Source organism: Lissotriton vulgaris, chromosome 1_1 (assembly GCF_964263255.1).
Source record: "Lissotriton vulgaris chromosome 1_1, aLisVul1.2, whole genome shotgun sequence".
NCBI classification, from domain to species: Eukaryota; Metazoa; Chordata; class Amphibia; order Caudata; family Salamandridae; genus Lissotriton; species Lissotriton vulgaris.
Window position 1 is genome coordinate 296,369,612 of NC_141685.1, and position 17,971 is coordinate 296,387,582.

General features: G+C 44.9%; 1 protein-coding gene across 1 annotated transcript; it reads right to left on the reverse strand.

The window, feature by feature from the left end:
* Nucleotides 1-10,425: 10,425 nt before the first annotated feature.
* On the reverse strand, nucleotides 10,426-13,284 carry LOC147747079 (uncharacterized). Its single transcript, XM_086936149.1, has 2 exons — nucleotides 13,149-13,284; nucleotides 10,426-11,359 (listed from the first exon to the last, which is right to left on the reverse strand). Exons 1-2 carry the CDS (start codon nucleotides 13,282-13,284, stop codon nucleotides 10,959-10,961), a joined length of 537 nt encoding a protein of 178 aa, XP_086792275.1. The 3' UTR covers nucleotides 10,426-10,958.
* Between the last annotated feature and the right edge of the window lie 4,687 nt (nucleotides 13,285-17,971).

Consider the following 17,971-nt stretch of genomic DNA (forward strand, 5'->3'; position numbering starts at 1 on the left):
TCAGGCTTTTTCATGAGAAGACAATACTGTTTAGTAGGAGTGCCCTCCGGGCAAAACACTCACAGCTCACTCGAAAGTCTCAATGTCTTAAAACAATGCACCAGTGTCTCTTCTTTGTGACACCTCAGGAAATGTGCTCTTCATTGATCAAGGGCACAAAACATCTTGTGCAGAAACAAGCACCACTGAGAATCAACCTCTCAAGATCAGTAGCTCCTTTCAGACTCCAACACTCATCATTTAGTGTCAGAGGACGATCAAGCTGCTCTTCTCATGGGCACCGGAATGTAGTGCCTTTTTCCAAACGTTGATCCTTGGGTGCACTGCCGTTCCGCTGGTGCAAAGCAAAAGAGGTGTGGGTGAGGCCAAAACTCGGGCCAAGGGGATCAGGGGACCGCGCGCTGTCAGAGGTTCAAGCACATGACAGTTTGATCAAATTGCACAAAGTGGATGACAGTCCTGCCATCAAAAGCAGGGATCCTCCGCATCTTTGCACTGAACTTCTGAGGCAAAACAGAAAATCAGCTCCTTTTTTCTTTTCTTTTCACAACGCCTTCTGATGAAACAAATGGTTTGCTTAGGAGGTACCACTGGAGGCACGCTGATGATCGCTGTCCAGCTGATGACCGCTGCCCACGCTGCTGATTGCTGTTCACGCTGCTGATTGCTGTCAGGAATTGCAGGGCCAAGAAGTCTGTAGTCGTCTGCCATGTTTACTGATGGGGAGTGGGTTTAGTGTTGATCACAGGTCTGCAGGGAATCACTCTTCCTTTGACTCTGGAAGATCCAGCAGGACCCTAGTGATGTAACAAGTGTAACACAATTGTTAGTTTCCTTCAAGTCAGATATAAAAACAGTTAAGCAAGTGGCCTGTAATCTGCAAAGGAGTGGCAATACACCATGGGAACAAAAATGGATGCCCTCACACAGTGGCATTGTCTAATGGGGTACATTATTTAATGGGGTAAATACATATTCTCCTTAATGATGAAGCCTAGGTATTCCTAAACTCCTTATCTAGAACATCTCAAATAGAGCAATGGCATAATACACATTATCAAGGACATGAAGAAAAGTCCCTTTTTAAAACAATGTGCATCAAGTGCGCTATGTAATACAAAGGCTAATGATCAACTGTGCAGACAAGAGGACAAGAACTAGAGAGTCCTGGTATCTGCATGATTAGAACACATCTTATTAAAAAATTGAAACAGCAGAAACAGAAGGGAACTGAAAAATTAAAAATAGACATAAAAATATGTCGTACTAAAAAAGAATGTAAACTTGAGATATCTCCTATTGAGATGGAAAATCTCCTATTGAGATGGAAAACTTGTATTGGGTCAATTAACCAGACTATCACTATCCTGACAGTCAGTCTGAAAAGACATTTGAAGTGGGCCTAAAGAAAATTCTTGAAAACTAGTCTCATCAATCAAAAGGGAATGTATGTGGAACATGAACAATACACCCATAATAATAAATGGGCTGACTGGTGAAAGGAAGATGGAGAAGGGAAAAAAAATGGAAGTAGGACACAACTAAAATCTTCAATAACTAAACATGATGCAACATTGGTCAGGGAAAAAGCAAAAAGAAAAATCTATAGGAAGGACAAGAGTTTGCTTGGGTGGCCTAAGGCATGTGACACAGCACCAAGAGCACGGGGATACATGAAAAGACCAATGTTACAGAATTTTAACTCTACCGCTGACAATCTATACCCTACACGATAATTCTAACTAATGTTCAGTTGTCTCTTCAGCGAAAAAAAAATGAATCCATAGGCTTATTCAGGAATCAAAAAATGCGATCAAAAAAATGCGATATCAAAATTAGGCCACCTTTAGTCACGGATCTATAATTCCATCCTTAGGCCCAATCAAGGATACATAAATGCAGAGCTGCCTGTCCTTAAGGAAAAAGGCAGTTAAGTGACTAACAACGGATGGCAATCTATGATCCAGTATATCATTTTAGTTTTCTTTAAAAAATTATTACAGCCAAATTTAGGCGTGCACTGGAAAAACTGCTGCCTTACTGCTCACAGTATGAGATCCATATCTGTGAAATTTATCTTAATACAAATTCATCCAAATTATTGTGAAACAATGCATATCGTCATATGTGTTCTTTCACAACACAACACATATCAAGCTATCAGATATACTTGCTGTATATAAAACACAAAGAAAAACAGCCCAGACATAATTCCATGGCACATGCCCTTCTTTTGACAGCAGGGCATCAGGTAATTGATACTCTGCTGTAAAATATAGTGTCGCTGTGTCAAATAACGCGTTTCAGTGGACCAAATGTATAAATGAAACATAAACACACACATTTTTTCTTAAAGAGGTTACGCAAAAAAAAACATTTCTCTTCACCCAGCCAACTCACGTGTCTTGTGAATTAATCCATGAATTATCTGTAGGAAGAAGCAGAAAAGATACACAACACACACATTTTGCATAACAACATCAATTATAACCCTTTTTATCAGACTCAGACTACAAAACATGACACAACGTGACATACAAAAACTTTTCATTACTTACCTGTAACCTATTTTCCATGTACCTTGCAAAAACGCGCATTCTCACTCAGGCCTAAGGCCTTTAAGTTGCAGAATTTTGGGGAAGGGCTTCTACTTATTGCCTATCTAAAACTCAATGTAACACTTCGTTTTTCATTTTGTCAAATAAACTTAACTAAAAAAAATCGTTCCTAGCATGGAGACACACATATACCAGTTCTACAGATCATTTAGCAGAATGTTTGATATTTGTTTTCTGAAATAAATCACTTTTGCATTTGCCCTTTTTAAATCATGTTCCTTCATTTTACACAGTGCTTAATTTGTAAGACATGAAGTGCAGGTGCTACAATTTTGCATGAGGAATACCTTTCCTATTTGTTTATTATCTCAGATGTGCGCTTTTAACGCAGATGTAATGTGAATGCGGCAAATGAGAACAAGCCAGCCTGCAATGAAATGAAGGTTACAGATTTAAATCATATACAATCAACTACATCTCATATAAAGCGCTTGTGTGCAGCATTTTGAAAGCAACTGGGAGCTATGCAAACCACGTGTGGTGTTCCTTTTATTATTATTAGCGGGATGCAATGCTGTGTCAGCACATATCTAATTGAAAATGAATGTGTTGGTGACATAATTTACCAAACAACAAGCGTTTTGTGGGAACATGCTAGAGCTATTATTTATTCTTTGGCTAAAATGCAATCATCATTGCTGTACATGTGCCCTGCATCCTTTGCTCATTTTAGTTCAAAAACAAAAACCCCATCCCAGCTAATGTCAAATTTGTAACACTTTAAGATTCAAGTGACCTCAGGTCAGGACCGTGGCAGGGGCAGGGATTTAAACACAAAGAGGCAGCTGAAGTTAGCACCAGATGCACGTTTAACCATTTCATGCTGCATTCCACAGGCGAGGCCCTAATTAAAAGGTCACAAATGTCAACAAGACAGCCTTACAAGATAACATCTCGGCGGCTGCTACTGCTGGAACACGTTATACAGGTTCTGCCAGTCCCCGCTCCTGGTAACTGAAGCTGACAAGGCCAGTAGGTTTAACCACTTCCACATAACCTGCAATATTTCACTATATTTAAAACAATAATTTCTCTCTTTTTTTTCTTGTAATTCTATGACACATTGACTCGCTGAATCATAAGAAGGCACAACCTGCAAACATATATATTAAGGTCTAAATGTATGCATTTACTAAAGAGACGCTTTAAAAAGGGCCCTGAAACCATTCAAAACAGTCTATTCATGTGAAAATCGACTTTTGTATTCTGGATACTAAGAAATAAAAAATCCTACAATTTATTGCACAATGGGTATTACTAGAATGTCTAATACCTAATTTATGAATCATACTTTTGAAAATACTAAGTTATACCTTATAGAAATGAGCTTGTTTGCGCCTAGGGTAAGGGAAATTGCGCACAGAGGTGTTTGGTCATTTTCGTGGTACATCATAACTTAAATCAAACATTTTAATGCTAGGGGGTCATAGCATGAGTGTTAAGCTTCACAAATATTAAAAAACGATTTTTGTAGCACTTTGTTTTTAATAATTATTTTTCATAATTAATAAAAAAAAAATTCTAATGAAGCCTAATTATTGCTATTTGTGACTGTTCTACATATAAAATGCTCACTACATCCCTTGCCTATTATTTAGATACATATTAACACACAAGCCTAGGCGCAGCTGCCTAACTGGGAATGCGTGAGATGATTGCGCCACATTTATTTAAAAAGGACTGTTTGCAAAATTCCACCACCCGTGTTTAACTAGAGAGGTGCTGGCTGAATGATTAGATATACTGCAGCTGAAAAGACTTGGCTGTGAACATCTAACACTGTGCGTCTAAAGAACACGCAATTTCGTTTTTTCATTTTTCTTCTTGGAGCCTTATTTACATCTATTGAACGTGACCCATACACATACATACATTGAGCTCATTCCAGACACAAAACAGAAGGGGGGTCAAACACTCAGGACACACAAACAGCGCGCTCTAACCATATCTTGTACATAGCGCCGTTCTTGTACATAGCGCCGTCGCAATTTACAACAAAACCCACAAACAACATAGACATTTAAACACACATTTTAACCCATAGGTCAACACTTAGGACAGGAACAAGGAACAGCCTACAGACTGTCTTAAAAAATAACCTGCCAAAACTAGTTGTAAACCATATTTACAACAAAAACGTTTTAGTTCCTATTTTTTTTAAATTCTTCAACAGATTTCCAGAAGGCTGCAAAAAGAGACAGCCTCACAGACCTTTAAAGAGAGCTCATAAATTGGAGTTCCAACTGGAGGTATCAGACGCGAATCCTCCAACCGGGAATCCTTTGTTGCAACCTAGTCAATACTAATACAAAACCAAAATACCGCGACCAGGCATCTGCGCTCACTAGTCGGGTTTCAAACTTCATGGGGCTATCTCCAACGATATACACGCAAATGTACGTGACCCACGGTTTTTGAATACTGCAGTGTTCAAATAAAACCAAGGAACCAATACTGAGGAAGATTATCCAACGATAATCTGAACCACAGCAACCAAAAGGCCTACCAACTGAACCAAATGTACCGGTACCCAAACCAAAGCGTCACATTTCTGCGACCAATAAATAACTAAGGACTGCGTCACATTTCTGCGACCAATAAATAACCAAGGACTCAGAACCAAAAAAGGACTGGGAGCGACCCATTTTTATTCTTCAACTAAAACAGATGGAGAAAATATCTCTTCAACTGCCTATACAAATTGCAATTTGCATATACACAAATATTTGTCCAGATTATAACTGTCAATTCCCCACTGCACTAACAGTCTGTTAAAAAAACTTACAGCAAAAAAAGAATGGGTTCCTTAGTCAGGAGTGACATCTTTAGGAGAGTTTTAAGTCAGAAAAATCAAAAAAAACGTACTGTGCCACAGAGACAGATAATCCCCCAGAAAACCCTGTGCCCAGAGTACCTCTTTTTGGTAGAATTCTGTCCTGCCTCCAGTAGTTTTTCCATCCTTTGACAAAACACTCCTGTAGATAACCACTCCATGATAAGGCCCCGAGTTGGGCAGCCAACTGAAGAAAAGTGGAAAATGACTCACTCTCCCCACCAGGGATCTATCCAGCAGTTTGCATAATAAAGCAGCAAAGGAAATTGACAGCCAATCTGTAAAATTAAAAGACATCTTTATTATAATTAATTATGAGGCTTCGTCGTCCAACCGTAGTTTTACAATTGAAAGAGGGAGCCCGCCTGAGCTTTCTCAGACAGGCCTTTTATACAAAAAGTTTGCCCCTAGGCTCACATTCTTGCTGTGAAACACATCATTGTAGGTCGCTCCCATGGTACCATAACAAAGCAGGCTATAATTATGAATTCCATTCTACTTGCCCAAACTGACCAACCCATCTTCCATCATGAACATATGTCAAACTTCACATATTTTTCTGTGCAGGCCGGATAAGCTCACAATAGATCTGGTTTCCTCCCCATCATATAAACAGTCACCTCCCCATTGTAAAAGCCCAGGAGCAGAGAAACAGAGCCAGGTGTGGAAGATAGAAATGTAGGATAAGGGATGCTTGTGGGTCATAAACAGGCATGGCTACTGTATTCGGCCTTCTAATCTTGCTCAGGCCAATGTACACAACAAGTTGCTCAGATCTTTAATATAGATTGACTAGAGGGCATGGACTGGTTTGGTGAGGCCAACATCACGTAGGCAGATTCAGCCTGTTCAGGTCATGGAGAAGTCAGAGAAAGGTGGACGTGTCCTTTGGATCAAATTCAGACTTTAATCAATTGACTATATAAGGGCAAGACACAAGATGGATGCCGTGGGCTCAGGACAAGAACAGTGATTTAAGGGTGATAGCATCACTCGATCGTGACGAAAATACACAGGCATAATGTCCTGATCATTACCGGTCTATTGATACCAAATTCGTCGTGGTATGATGATATTTTCTGCACGAGTGTTTAGGCCTTGGTACACCATTATGGCAGGGTCCGGAATTTTCAGAACCACATATGGCCTAGCTACGCAGCGCGTTTGGACCGAAGGCCCAGAAATATTGCAAGTATGAGATTTTGCTTTTGGCCTGTTTGGGGGTGTTATGCTTCTTGGCGGGTGGGTTGCCGGGTCTTGGGGCATTCCTGGGAAGGTCTAATACCGGGTAGAAGTGGTTGGGACTAAATCCAGGCCGATTTTTTTTGGGGCTATTTCTGACATTTTGCTCTATGTAGCGTTTTCGGGGGCCTGTTTGGGGGGCTTCCTGGTGTTTCTGGGTGAGTTTCGTGGTCTGGGAGCACTGCTGGCTATATCTACTTTACTTTGCAAGAGGTTTGAAGCAAATCCATGGTGGCAGAGGGGACTTAGGGCCTAGCTGCAGAGCGCGCGCGGAGTGATTTGGGAAATTTGTGAAAAATTGACTAAGTCCCCATTTTTGTACTTTTGCTCTTTGGCTGTTTGGGGGTCTTCTACTCGTTTTCTCCTGGGTTGACGGCTCTGGGGCCATTGCTGGGAAGCTCTAATACCGGATAAAAGTGTTTTGGACCAAATCCCAGGCGGAAAATTTTTTGTGTTTTTGATGACTTGCTTGCCTTTGAGGTGCTCTTAGGGGGGGTTCCGTCTGTTTGTAGGTGAGTTTCGTGGTCTGGGAGCATTGCTGGGACACTCTAATCTTGATTGCATTTGCTTTTCAGGAAATCCGTCGTGCCAACCCCGACTTATGGCCCAGCTACGCAGCGCGTTTGGACCGAAGGCCCAGAAATATTGCAAGTATGAGAGTTTGCTTTTGGCCTGTTTGGGGGTGTTATACTTCTTGGCGGGTGGGTTGCCGGGTCTTGGGGCATTCCTGGGAAGGTCTAATACCGGGTAGAAGTGGTTGGGACTAAATCCAGGCCGATTTTTTTTTGGGCTATTTCTGACATTTTGCTCTATGTAGCGTTTTCGGGGGCCTGTTTGGGGGGCTTCCTGGTGTTTCTGGGTGAGTTTCGTGGTCTGGGAGCACTGCTGGGACACTCTAATCTTGATTGCATTTGCTTTTCAGGAAATCCGTCGTGCCAACCCCGACTTATGGCCTAGCTACGCAGCGCGTTTGGACCGAAGGCCCAGAAATATTGCAAGTATGAGAGTTTGCTTTTGGCCTGTTTGGGGGTGTTATACTTCTTGGCGGGTGGGTTGCCGGGTCTTGGGGCATTCCTGGGAAGGTCTAATACCGGGTAGAAGTGGTTGGGACTAAATCCAGGCCGATTTTTTTTTGGGCTATTTCTGACATTTTGCTCTATGTAGCGTTTTCGGGGGCCTGTTTGGGGGGCTTCCTGGTGTTTCTGGGTGAGTTTCGTGGTCTGGGAGCACTGCTGGGACACTCTAATCTTGATTGCATTTGCTTTTCAGGAAATCCGTCGTGCCAACCCCGACTTATGGCCTAGCTACGCAGCGCGTTTGGACCGAAGGCCCAGAAATATTGCAAGTATGAGAGTTTGCTTTTGGCCTGTTTGGGGGTGTTATACTTCTTGGCGGGTGGGTTGCCGGGTCTTGGGGCATTCCTGGGAAGGTCTAATACCGGGTAGAAGTGGTTGGGACTAAATCCAGGCCGATTTTTTTTTGGGCTATTTCTGACATTTTGCTCTATGTAGCGTTTTCGGGGGCCTGTTTGGGGGGCTTCCTGGTGTTTCTGGGTGAGTTTCGTGGTCTGGGAGCACTGCTGGGACACTCTAATCTTGATTGCATTTGCTTTTCAGGAAATCCGTCGTGCCAACCCCGACTTATGGCCTAGCTACGCAGCGCGTTTGGACCGAAGGCCCAGAAATATTGCAAGTATGAGATTTTGCTTTTGGCCTGTTTGGGGGTGTTATGCTTCTTGGCGGGTGGGTTGCCGGGTCTTGGGGCATTCCTGGGAAGGTCTAATACCGGGTAGAAGTGGTTGGGACAAAATCCGCGCGGAAAAGCCTTTAGTTTTGGCACTTTTTGTAACTTAGGGTTCGTTAGGGTTAGCCCTAGCAGCAGGATTGCATGTGTATCGGGGTGTTCTAGATTTTTCAAACTGAGTTCTGGGGTCTTAGAGCACTCGTGAGAATGTGTAATTTTGGTTGCAAGTCATTTGAAGAAAATCCATGGTGGGAAAGGGGGGATTTGGCATAGTTAAAGAAAGCCTTTGCCACTATTCTTAACTTAGGGTTCGTTAGGGTTAGCAGTATTTCTATTGCATGTGTTTGAGTGGGGGGGATTTCGAGTCTTGGAGCGATGCTGGCTATGGCTACTTTTGCTTGGTTGCTTGCAAGTGGTTTGAATGCAATCCACGGGGGGTAATGGGTAATTAGGGTACTTCGGCCTACTTTTACTTTCAAAGTAAGTTTTGTCTCCAGTTTTCTGCTAGGCCTCGTTTTTTGGGTGGGAGCACTGCTAGGAAGATCTATTTTTGTTCTAAAACACAGTTTACAGTACACCTAGCTTGAGGGGCAAGATCCGCTACATTAATTTGCCCATACTTATTTATCCTTCAAAAGGTGACTCAGAGTACGCACTTTCAAAAACATTGTACTGTCTGTCTACTAGGAAAAACAAATTGTGACTTTTTGCACTCCACAGCCTACATACCTTATATTTATTTATCAGTGGTGTTGTAATATTATATCACTTCCTGTTTTTCGTTGAATAATTACAGGCCGGGTTTCAGTCTCTGCAATGGGGAAAAAAGGATGGAGTCAGGCTTCACAGTAGCGAGCCACAATTCAGCATCAGGCAGGCAGTGGACAGGGTGTCTTCTGGTGACCAACATCGGTGGACGAAGCGTCGGCTGCAATGGAGGAGTGCCGCTAATAGGAGGATTTTTTTTCTGCGGGCAACTTACTTACCACTTCCAACAGGACCACTACAACCACATAGATACAGTATCCCTTGCCTTTTTCTCTGACTGTGACTGCATTTCTTTGCTCTCTCTCGGCTTCTACATTGATCCCTTAACACATCACTTAGTCCACTCCACTATCTGCACCACACATAGTCATTTGTAAGTGCTCCTACGTAATTCGCAAGTCGCAGCACGCCCCAGGCCGTAGAGGACTGGGATGGCCCCAATGATGAAGCATGTCACCAAGGGGCAACCCTGGTGAGTGAGGGGACACCTAGAAAAAAAGCAATTTCTCCTTTTCTATCTACTATACCTTCTGTCAGGTTACGCAGCCCCTAAGCGCCTACCGTACTATGAAACTACATTTCCCATGAGTAGGCGGGAGACTTGCAGACTATTTAGTGAGACTATATGAGAGTACCCTTGTATGTTAGGACATCACTTCACTGATGCCTGTCTTGTCTTCTCTTACAGGTATCCTTTCCCTGCTGACCCTACCTTTACCCATCCCACATTTTTTATTTTAGTTTGTTATTTTTCTCCCTCGCCTAATGCCTCGAACACCCTGTGTTTACACTTCTGGGTGTTGGTGACATTTGGAGGTGGAACCATATTTGCATCGACTGGATCACGGGGAGTAAACGTGACACCTTCCAGACCAACCCCATTGAGTGTTGTTGTGAATGGATTTATAGTGACCAGCAAGGCTCTCGGGTATCTGGCTACAGAGACCTTATGTTGAATATAGTTATCAATAATTCCACACAGGCCCTGTACTGTCGCATTCTTTCTTTCCACAGTTGTCGATGATATATTCTTACTCTGCTTGACAAAGAACCATTGCTAATGTGAAAGAACTTCAACCGAATTAGTAGTTATACTTTACCATTTGTTAGGCTACAATGTGGCACTGCTCTACTGTACTTCTGTCACCTGCTATATTCTCAGTTGTACCGTTGAATTGCTCAGGAGGACAAACCAGATTTCATTTTCTTTTTTTTCATAGGCATGCAACTGCCACTGTGTCACACCACTAGTACCACCGCTATGAGGAAATTTTATCCGACCAAGATTGCCAACGTTATTCGGTGTTTCCCGTGGAGCCAGCCCTGGGCCTAGCCCTACTTTCAAACACAAATTACAGGTAAGATAAGCGTTTGGTGGTTTGGGGGTATAATGGAGTATTAGTACGAGAGACGAGAGACTGAAGGTAGTACTACTAAAGTCCTAGGACTCTTGGATTCACTTCACTTAGTCTGTGAGAGGCACTTAGTGTTGAAAACATTTGGGCATTTACACTTAAAGGAAGAAAATGGAACTAAACTTTCAGGAAAACAGTCAACGTTAAACCCCCACCCACCAGGCAAGCAGTAAAAAACAGGTATGCTCAGATAAAGTTTGAAAAAGTATATTTATATCCCTAACAAAATAATCTCCCGCAAGACCCTCCCTAACCCCAACGATTGTCCTTCAAAAGTCCCCAAAAACCCAACTCCCAATTCCCACCCCCCAAAAGTCTCTAAAAAAGGGGCAAGGGACACTATGGGTGGATGCTGTTAACTTTTTGGGCCAGGGCATCATGCTCCTCGCGGAGCAAGGCGAGCTCCTGCTGAAGGCGGGACACCATCAGGGTAGTGCGGCGCAGGCGTGCCTTCACTGCCTTGCAGGTGCAAGGCCTGTGAGAAGCAGCTGTTGGCCTTGCTGCTCGGCGGTGGCGTTTGCCTTTGGCAGCCCGGCTCAGTCTCGGTGGACCACTGTGCTGGGTGGCAGCCGGTGGGGCCACGGAGGCCGATGCAGACGACGTTGTCGTTGTTGTCGACCGCACACTTTCCTCGTCCTCCAGGGCCACCAGCCGCCGATATTCCGCAACAGTGGCCTCGATTCTCCGTTGCCGGGCCGCTCTAGCCAGCTCCTTCCTCCTTGTTCGTTTGGAAGGAGAACCTATATGAAGAAAGAAAGACATAGTCTGTAACCAATGCTCTTTAAGATTAACTCAATCATTCAGCAGAAATGTGTGCTGCAGTACAACTAGCAACTTGCAAGCGCATTACATAACTATTGAGGCCAGTATCTATCTAACCTCACACTTCTTCATCCTTGCTCTAACATTAGTGGGAGTTTAAGGAACAAATTCTATGAGCACTGTGGACTTCCATTGGAGTCGACTATGAAAGTACACCAGTCTTATTCTTCTTCTTGTCTCTTGTTTTGGAAAATTGGTACGTTATTTTCTGCAAGCCGGCATAATGCCAGCGCGGTAAACTTGCACCCGAGAAAAAGAGACGCACGCCATGAGGAGTGACCTAGACTTGCGTTGCCGTTGCGTTACTGTACCCGTCCAGTACATGCAGGTGGTGAATCTCTTACTTTTCTATTACGGGTGGCACTGAGAATACTCTGTTACAACTCAAGGGCTACTGCTTAATTAATTTAACTTTCACCCTACAGTGGAAATGAGTACTAGAAATGGAAAATTGAAGAAGATAAATAATCTGATTATCTATCACTTCACATGGGATGTTTTTGCTTATATATGGGATGACTTTAGGTGCTTTGCTTTTTATTGAGTGACAGGCAGTGATACATCCACACATGAATGACTGAGTACTACTAAACTTATTAAGAGAGGTAGGGAGTGGCCACCATAATAACCGGATCTATGCAGTGCTTGCAATACAAACTACTGCTACTATTTATGGTAGTATTTGGACAAAATTAAAAGTTCTTTTCCTTGCCTTTCCTACACTGGAACGGACGTGCGGGTGCAGTGTTACATGCTCTTCAAAGTTACACTTAGTTCATCCACTGACCATCTACTCTCTCTAGATCATGGGTACTCACAAACTTTCTCTCAGGGGCTACATTTACAGTGTAGTTTGGGGCCGAGGGCCGCACTGGTGGGGGCGGAGTCAGAGGGGGCGGGGCTAAAGCAAAACGATAACTTGTGACCATGAGGTTGCACACAGGTCCCTGCAGCAGATGCCCTCATCCACTGAGCCACCAGACCCAGCATTTACATACATCTCTCTCCCTCCTGCTGTCCCTCCTGCCCTCCCTCCATCTCTCTCTCCCTCCTGCCCTCCCTCTCCCTCTGTCATCTCACTGTGTGTGTGTCTATCTGTGTCAGCCTTCAGCCCGGGTTGAGACCGCTTCCTCAACGCGCACACACAGACAACAACACCAAAGTACTTAACAGGTCTTTAAAAGACCATTAACATATTATTGAGGCTTTGTTTGTTTTAGCGCCCCTGCTTCTCCACCCTGACAATCACTGCTTGCCCGGCCCCACAGAGCAGAGGCTTTGTTCTATTTCACCTCTTTGTGGCCTTGCATCTCCACTCTGCTCTGTGGGGGCCGGGGGAGCAGTGATTGTCAGAGTGGAGATGCAGGGGCGCTAACAGGTGAAATACAAAAAAGCCTCTGCTCTGTGGGGGCCGGGGGAGCAGTGATTGTCTGCAAGGTCTGCGCACCGCCAAGGAAGGCTTGCCGGGCCACCACCGGCCCGCGGGCCGTACTATGAGTACCCCTGCTCTAGATACACATATGCTATCTAAGAGTCAGATAGTAGCATGATCCAGGTATATGGACACATACAGTTTCTGTGTCACCCACCCAGGCTGTTGTCCTTCCACCCATCATTGCTTCATCATTCACCCAGCCATGCATCTCATATTCTTGCCTTCCCAGCTAGTCTTCAATCTCAATAAGTAAGGAATATATAAGAGCTTACCTCTGGCCGCCACCACCGTCTCAACTCTCACAGCCGCCGCCGCCGCCTCCTCCCCTGATGAATTGCCCTCCGCCTCCGTGTCGAGCACCACCACCACACTGGCCCCGCCACCAGATGTTCCACCTACAAAGTACATTTAAGAATCTTAGAATAAAGCACTCACTAGTCACTAGTATTTGGTCTAGGAATGAAGACATGTGAAAACAATGTAATTTGTGACTGTCTACGTTAAAGTTAAAAAAAATGTCCCTTTTTCCAGGGAAGGTTGTCTTGCTGCACTTTTTGGCACAACTGATGAAGGCTGATTTTTTAACACGCACCATTTTTCTCCACACAGACAGAAGATGGACTTCTAACAACAAGATCAAGTTGAAACCAGGTGAGAGCTCGGCTCGACCACAAGAAATGTCTTCAATTAATCGTCAGCACTAACCACTTTTCCATTATCAGTTAAACGTTTAGTTTTATTATGACTTCATTTTAATAAATGTGTTTACTTTTAATAAAGCTTTTAAATTTAAATACAATCTGTGTTTTTTGGTCCTCCAGACTAGAGTGACTGAGCGAAAGGTTTTGCAATTTTTGCAAGCATGAGTCCAGATAGAACACTTCAAAAGACATTATGGACAATCCCAGAGGACTGCACTAAGTTGATAGAGCTATTGCTGACTAGAATCATGGGAGTTTCGCCAACCGTGCAATCTTAGTTAGCTACACAGACAGACTAATAAGAATAATCTAGTAATACCACAGGGAGTCATAGTAGAGGCAGGATAAGAATTTAGATACAGTCTACAAGAAGAGCAAAGACAATTTTGAAAAAATTCAAATGAGGAACGCTAGGAAAAATAGGTACTAGTCTAAAATGAAAACTTACTGGGGCCAGCAGAGGAGCCCTCGCCTGCCCGATCCTGGCCCTGTTGAACAGCATCCGCCGCCTGCTGCTCCTGTGTCCTCCTCTCGCCCCTGGGGGGAGCTGACGTACAACATGAAAGAAAGAACAGAAAACATGGATGATTGTTGCTTGTCAATGTCAACCAAATCAAACATTTCAAAAGAACAATAACAAAATATTTCCGCGAAATTATATTGATTATGGTTACTTTTTATTTATTTGCGGACCTGTGACTTCGAAAGTCACGTAACTCACTAAACAAAGTACTGAAACGTTCACCTAGGACTGGCAGGCAGCAGTCCGCAGGCAAGACGCAAAGTGACAGACAAACTCCATTGTGATTTCAGTCAGATCAGTGACAACACTAACAGTTGCCTGCTACATTACCAGTCATTTAAATAGTCAAACTATCAATCCACCGCCACTATTTTTCTTATTGTCAGGGTTACAAAGGAAGGGGCAGATTTAAGCCCTTGCGGCTCTTTTGCGCCGTTCTTGCGTGACTTTTGTGACGCAGCAGCTAAACAAAAAAGGGCGCCATGGTGCGGCGTATAATATTATAACAACGTGACGCATTTGGGAGATGCATCCCGTTATAAAGCCCTGCGCCATCAGGGGGCGTTCCGGCGCAAGGGAGGGCATTCCTGCGCTGGAACACATCCTAATAGTGGCTGAGGGAAATCTACAAAATATCAATCAGTCACCTTTAGGACAATGATGCGTCACACAAACCCTGCACCTGCTTGAAGCAGACGTACGGCTTGACCCAGCATTGGGGAGATAGGGTACCCCAGAGCATTGATGGAGCTGCGCCATCGTTGCGACGCAACTCCAGCAGTAAAGCTTCGGTGACGTTTTGGGCCCATGGGGCGCCGCATTGCAAATACGGCGCACCATGTTTGGTGGTGGTAGCGGGCCGCACAATTAATGGCGCATCCCTGCTACTTTGCAGGGATGCGACGGTAATTGCAATTCTGCCCCTTAGGGGCATACTTACTTACGCGTTCTGGCGCATCTCCAGAGATGCGCCAGATCAAATGCGTCACGCAAAACTACCCTTGCGACACGGCAGATGTGCCTCATTTACAATGCGGCGCGCCCTGGCGCAAGGGTAGGCACTTGCGTGACGCATCTCGTCACGTAAGAGCGGCGCATCGCTGGAGTCACGTCGCCAACGCAATGCAACTCCAGTAATGCTCAGGGCCACCCAATACTTTACATGCTGTGTCAGTCCTTTCGCCTGCTTCGAGCAGACATAAGGAATTGAATTGACGTAGCAGCGTCGCAGAAGTGCCTGCGTTAAATCTTGTAGATTTCACGCAGGCAATTTTGCGAGGCGCACAGCCGCTGGACCGCCCACCCTGCGTACTAGGAACGCACCCATTGTGGTGCAGGCCCATGGCTTTATAACGTGACGCATCTCCCTAGATGCGTCATGCTGTAAATGACTTGCAGGGATGCGGCACGTTTACGCCGCTGTTGCGTCACGCAAGGCAACGTAAACGTGGCGCAAGGGGCTTGTAAATGTAATCTGCCCCCTAGTGTCTAGCATTACGCAGTTCTGTTAAGTACACTCATACATAATAGTTACTCAGGCCAATGAGACCACGAAATAGAAAACAAATAAGCATAGTAGCAACCCCACTGAGAAGGAGAGCAGTGCACCTGAAATGCACAGAAGATTTTGAAATATAATTTAACTACAATGTAATCGTCATCAGCGGCATTATTGGCTTGCTCCATGTAAAAAACAAATATTTGCAATACAACAACACAGAGCAGGAGAAAACATCATAGTAGTGAGTGATTAAATGCCAATGGCTACTACTACTCACCAAGCCCGGGGATCTCCAAGCCGAGCTGGTCCAACAGGTCGCGCTCGCGGTCCAGGAGGTCCGTCCAGCGATGGGTGACCTGGCTGTAGGTGCGCTGGACCCCGTAGAGGTGGGATATGGCCCAGCACACCTTCTCCCACCGCTTCCGGCGCTCCCGCATGTTGTAGCCGCCGGCCGCGATCCTGCCGCCTCCCGCGATGGTCCTGGGCAGGCGGCGCTGGACGAAGTAGACCAGCGCGCCCACTTCCTCCGGGCTGAATATCTCCCGGCGCGTCACCTGCTCCCCCCTCGATCTCACGCCTGCTGTCCTGCCACTGGGTCCAGCACTACTCCCCGCCGCCGCTGCGGCCCTCAAGTGCCTGGGCAGCTTCACGGCGCCTGGCTTGACCATGGTCTGGGCAGGTAAGGTAGGAAGAAGTAGAAAATTAAGAAAGAATAGGATAGGGAAGAAGAAAAGAAAAGAGTTTACAAAAGTAGTTTAAAAGTAAAGAAAAATAGCAGAAAAGACAAAAATATACAGCTAGGAAAAGAGAGGGATAGATAAGAAGCAAAATCGTAAAAAAAAAACTGAAAACAAGCAAAGGATGGGAAAGATATCAAGAGGATTAAACACCATGCCCAGACACAGGAAATGAATGAAAAACAAGATGGCCGGCGCCCGTTTCCGAGCGCGAAAGTCAGTTCGCGCGAGATTTTCCTCGCGATCTCGTGCGAACCTCTAGATTTCCCGCGCGATCTCGTGCGAACCTCTACTCGCAATGCGCTTACTGCGCGAGATTATACATAGCGGGCGGAAACGGAAATACGTCACGCAAACAAAATGGCCGCGCCCGTACTCGACCTTGGGGTAAATTCGCGTGTTGCGCTGCAAGCGGCTCGCGAATACTGCAAAAAAACTCGCGAAACAACAAGCCGCAAAAAAATAAAATGCTCATTCGCACGAATTGGCGGCTTCCGCGGTCGGTTTCGCACGACGCCGCGCCCCGCGAATAGCACGAAAAAAACCGCAAAACGATTTCAGCAAAAGCAAAAGCAATGAGCAGGTGCAAAAGGTCAACCTCATGATTTGTAACGATTCTTTGTATTGCTTCCTGAGGGGGCCCTCCAGAATTCGGTTGCCTGCTTGCAACTATTGTGTGACCCTGCTCTGACCTTAACTGTATGCCACAAAGGTCCTGATTTACAGCTAAGGAGCAGACAAGCAGGTGCCAGGCTGGAACTTTAAATTCTTTCAGTGACACACATTTCGGAAATGGTGCCCTTCTGGAAGGGAGACCGGCCTTCTTGCGAGGCCTTCTGTGTTTGGATTAATCAACAAGACCCATTCTTGAAATTTACGGGCACCATTTCCGAAAAGTCTATACCATTCTTGGACCTGACCATCTCCCTTGATCCAACAACGATCAGCACTACCCTATTTAAAAAGGAGACTGATAGGAACAGTTTACTACCCTACAATAGCCACCACACGAGGGCCCTTAGGGACAATTTACCCTTCGGACAATTCCTTCGTCTCCGGCGAAATTGCAGTTCCATTGAAAACTTCAAGCAAGAAGCAAAGACTCTACAACACAAGCTAAGGGACAGGGGTTACCCTACACGATTATTAAAAACATCAACTAAAAGAGCACTAAACAACAACACAGAAGCTCTGCTTGAGGTTCACCCTAAAGAACAAGATGAGACGATCACGTGTGTGACCTCCTTCACCAGGCACTCTACATTCATAAAAAAGACTATCAATTCTTACTGGGGCATTCTCAACTCTGCAGGGCTGGAGCTCCCGCGCCCACGCTTTGCATTCAAAAGGACAGCCAACTTAAAGGATACTCTGATCCACACTCGCCCCAAGAAAACAAGTACCCAACCAGAAAATACCCTTTCGGACCTTCCACCAGTCACCGGGCACTACCGGTGTGGCTCCTGCGTGGTGTGCCCCCAGACCATTCAAGGAAAAACTATCATACTGCAAAAAGATTTCACTTGGATTTTTAACAGGCATACAAATTGCAACAGCTCCAAATGTATCTATGCTCTTATATGCCCATGTGAGAAGCTTTACATTGGGATGACAATGCGCCCTGTTAAACAGC

Excerpts from the sequence above, each read along its gene's own strand:
- LOC147747079 (XM_086936149.1), bottom strand. The coding sequence starts at position 13,284 with ATGTACTTTGTAGGTGGAACATCTGGTGGCGGGGCCAGTGTGGTGGTG. Across the intron at positions 11,360-13,148 it reads GACGGTGGTGGCGGCCAGAG|GTTCTCCTTCCAAACGAACA; the intron begins GTAAGCTCTTAT and ends TTCTTCATATAG.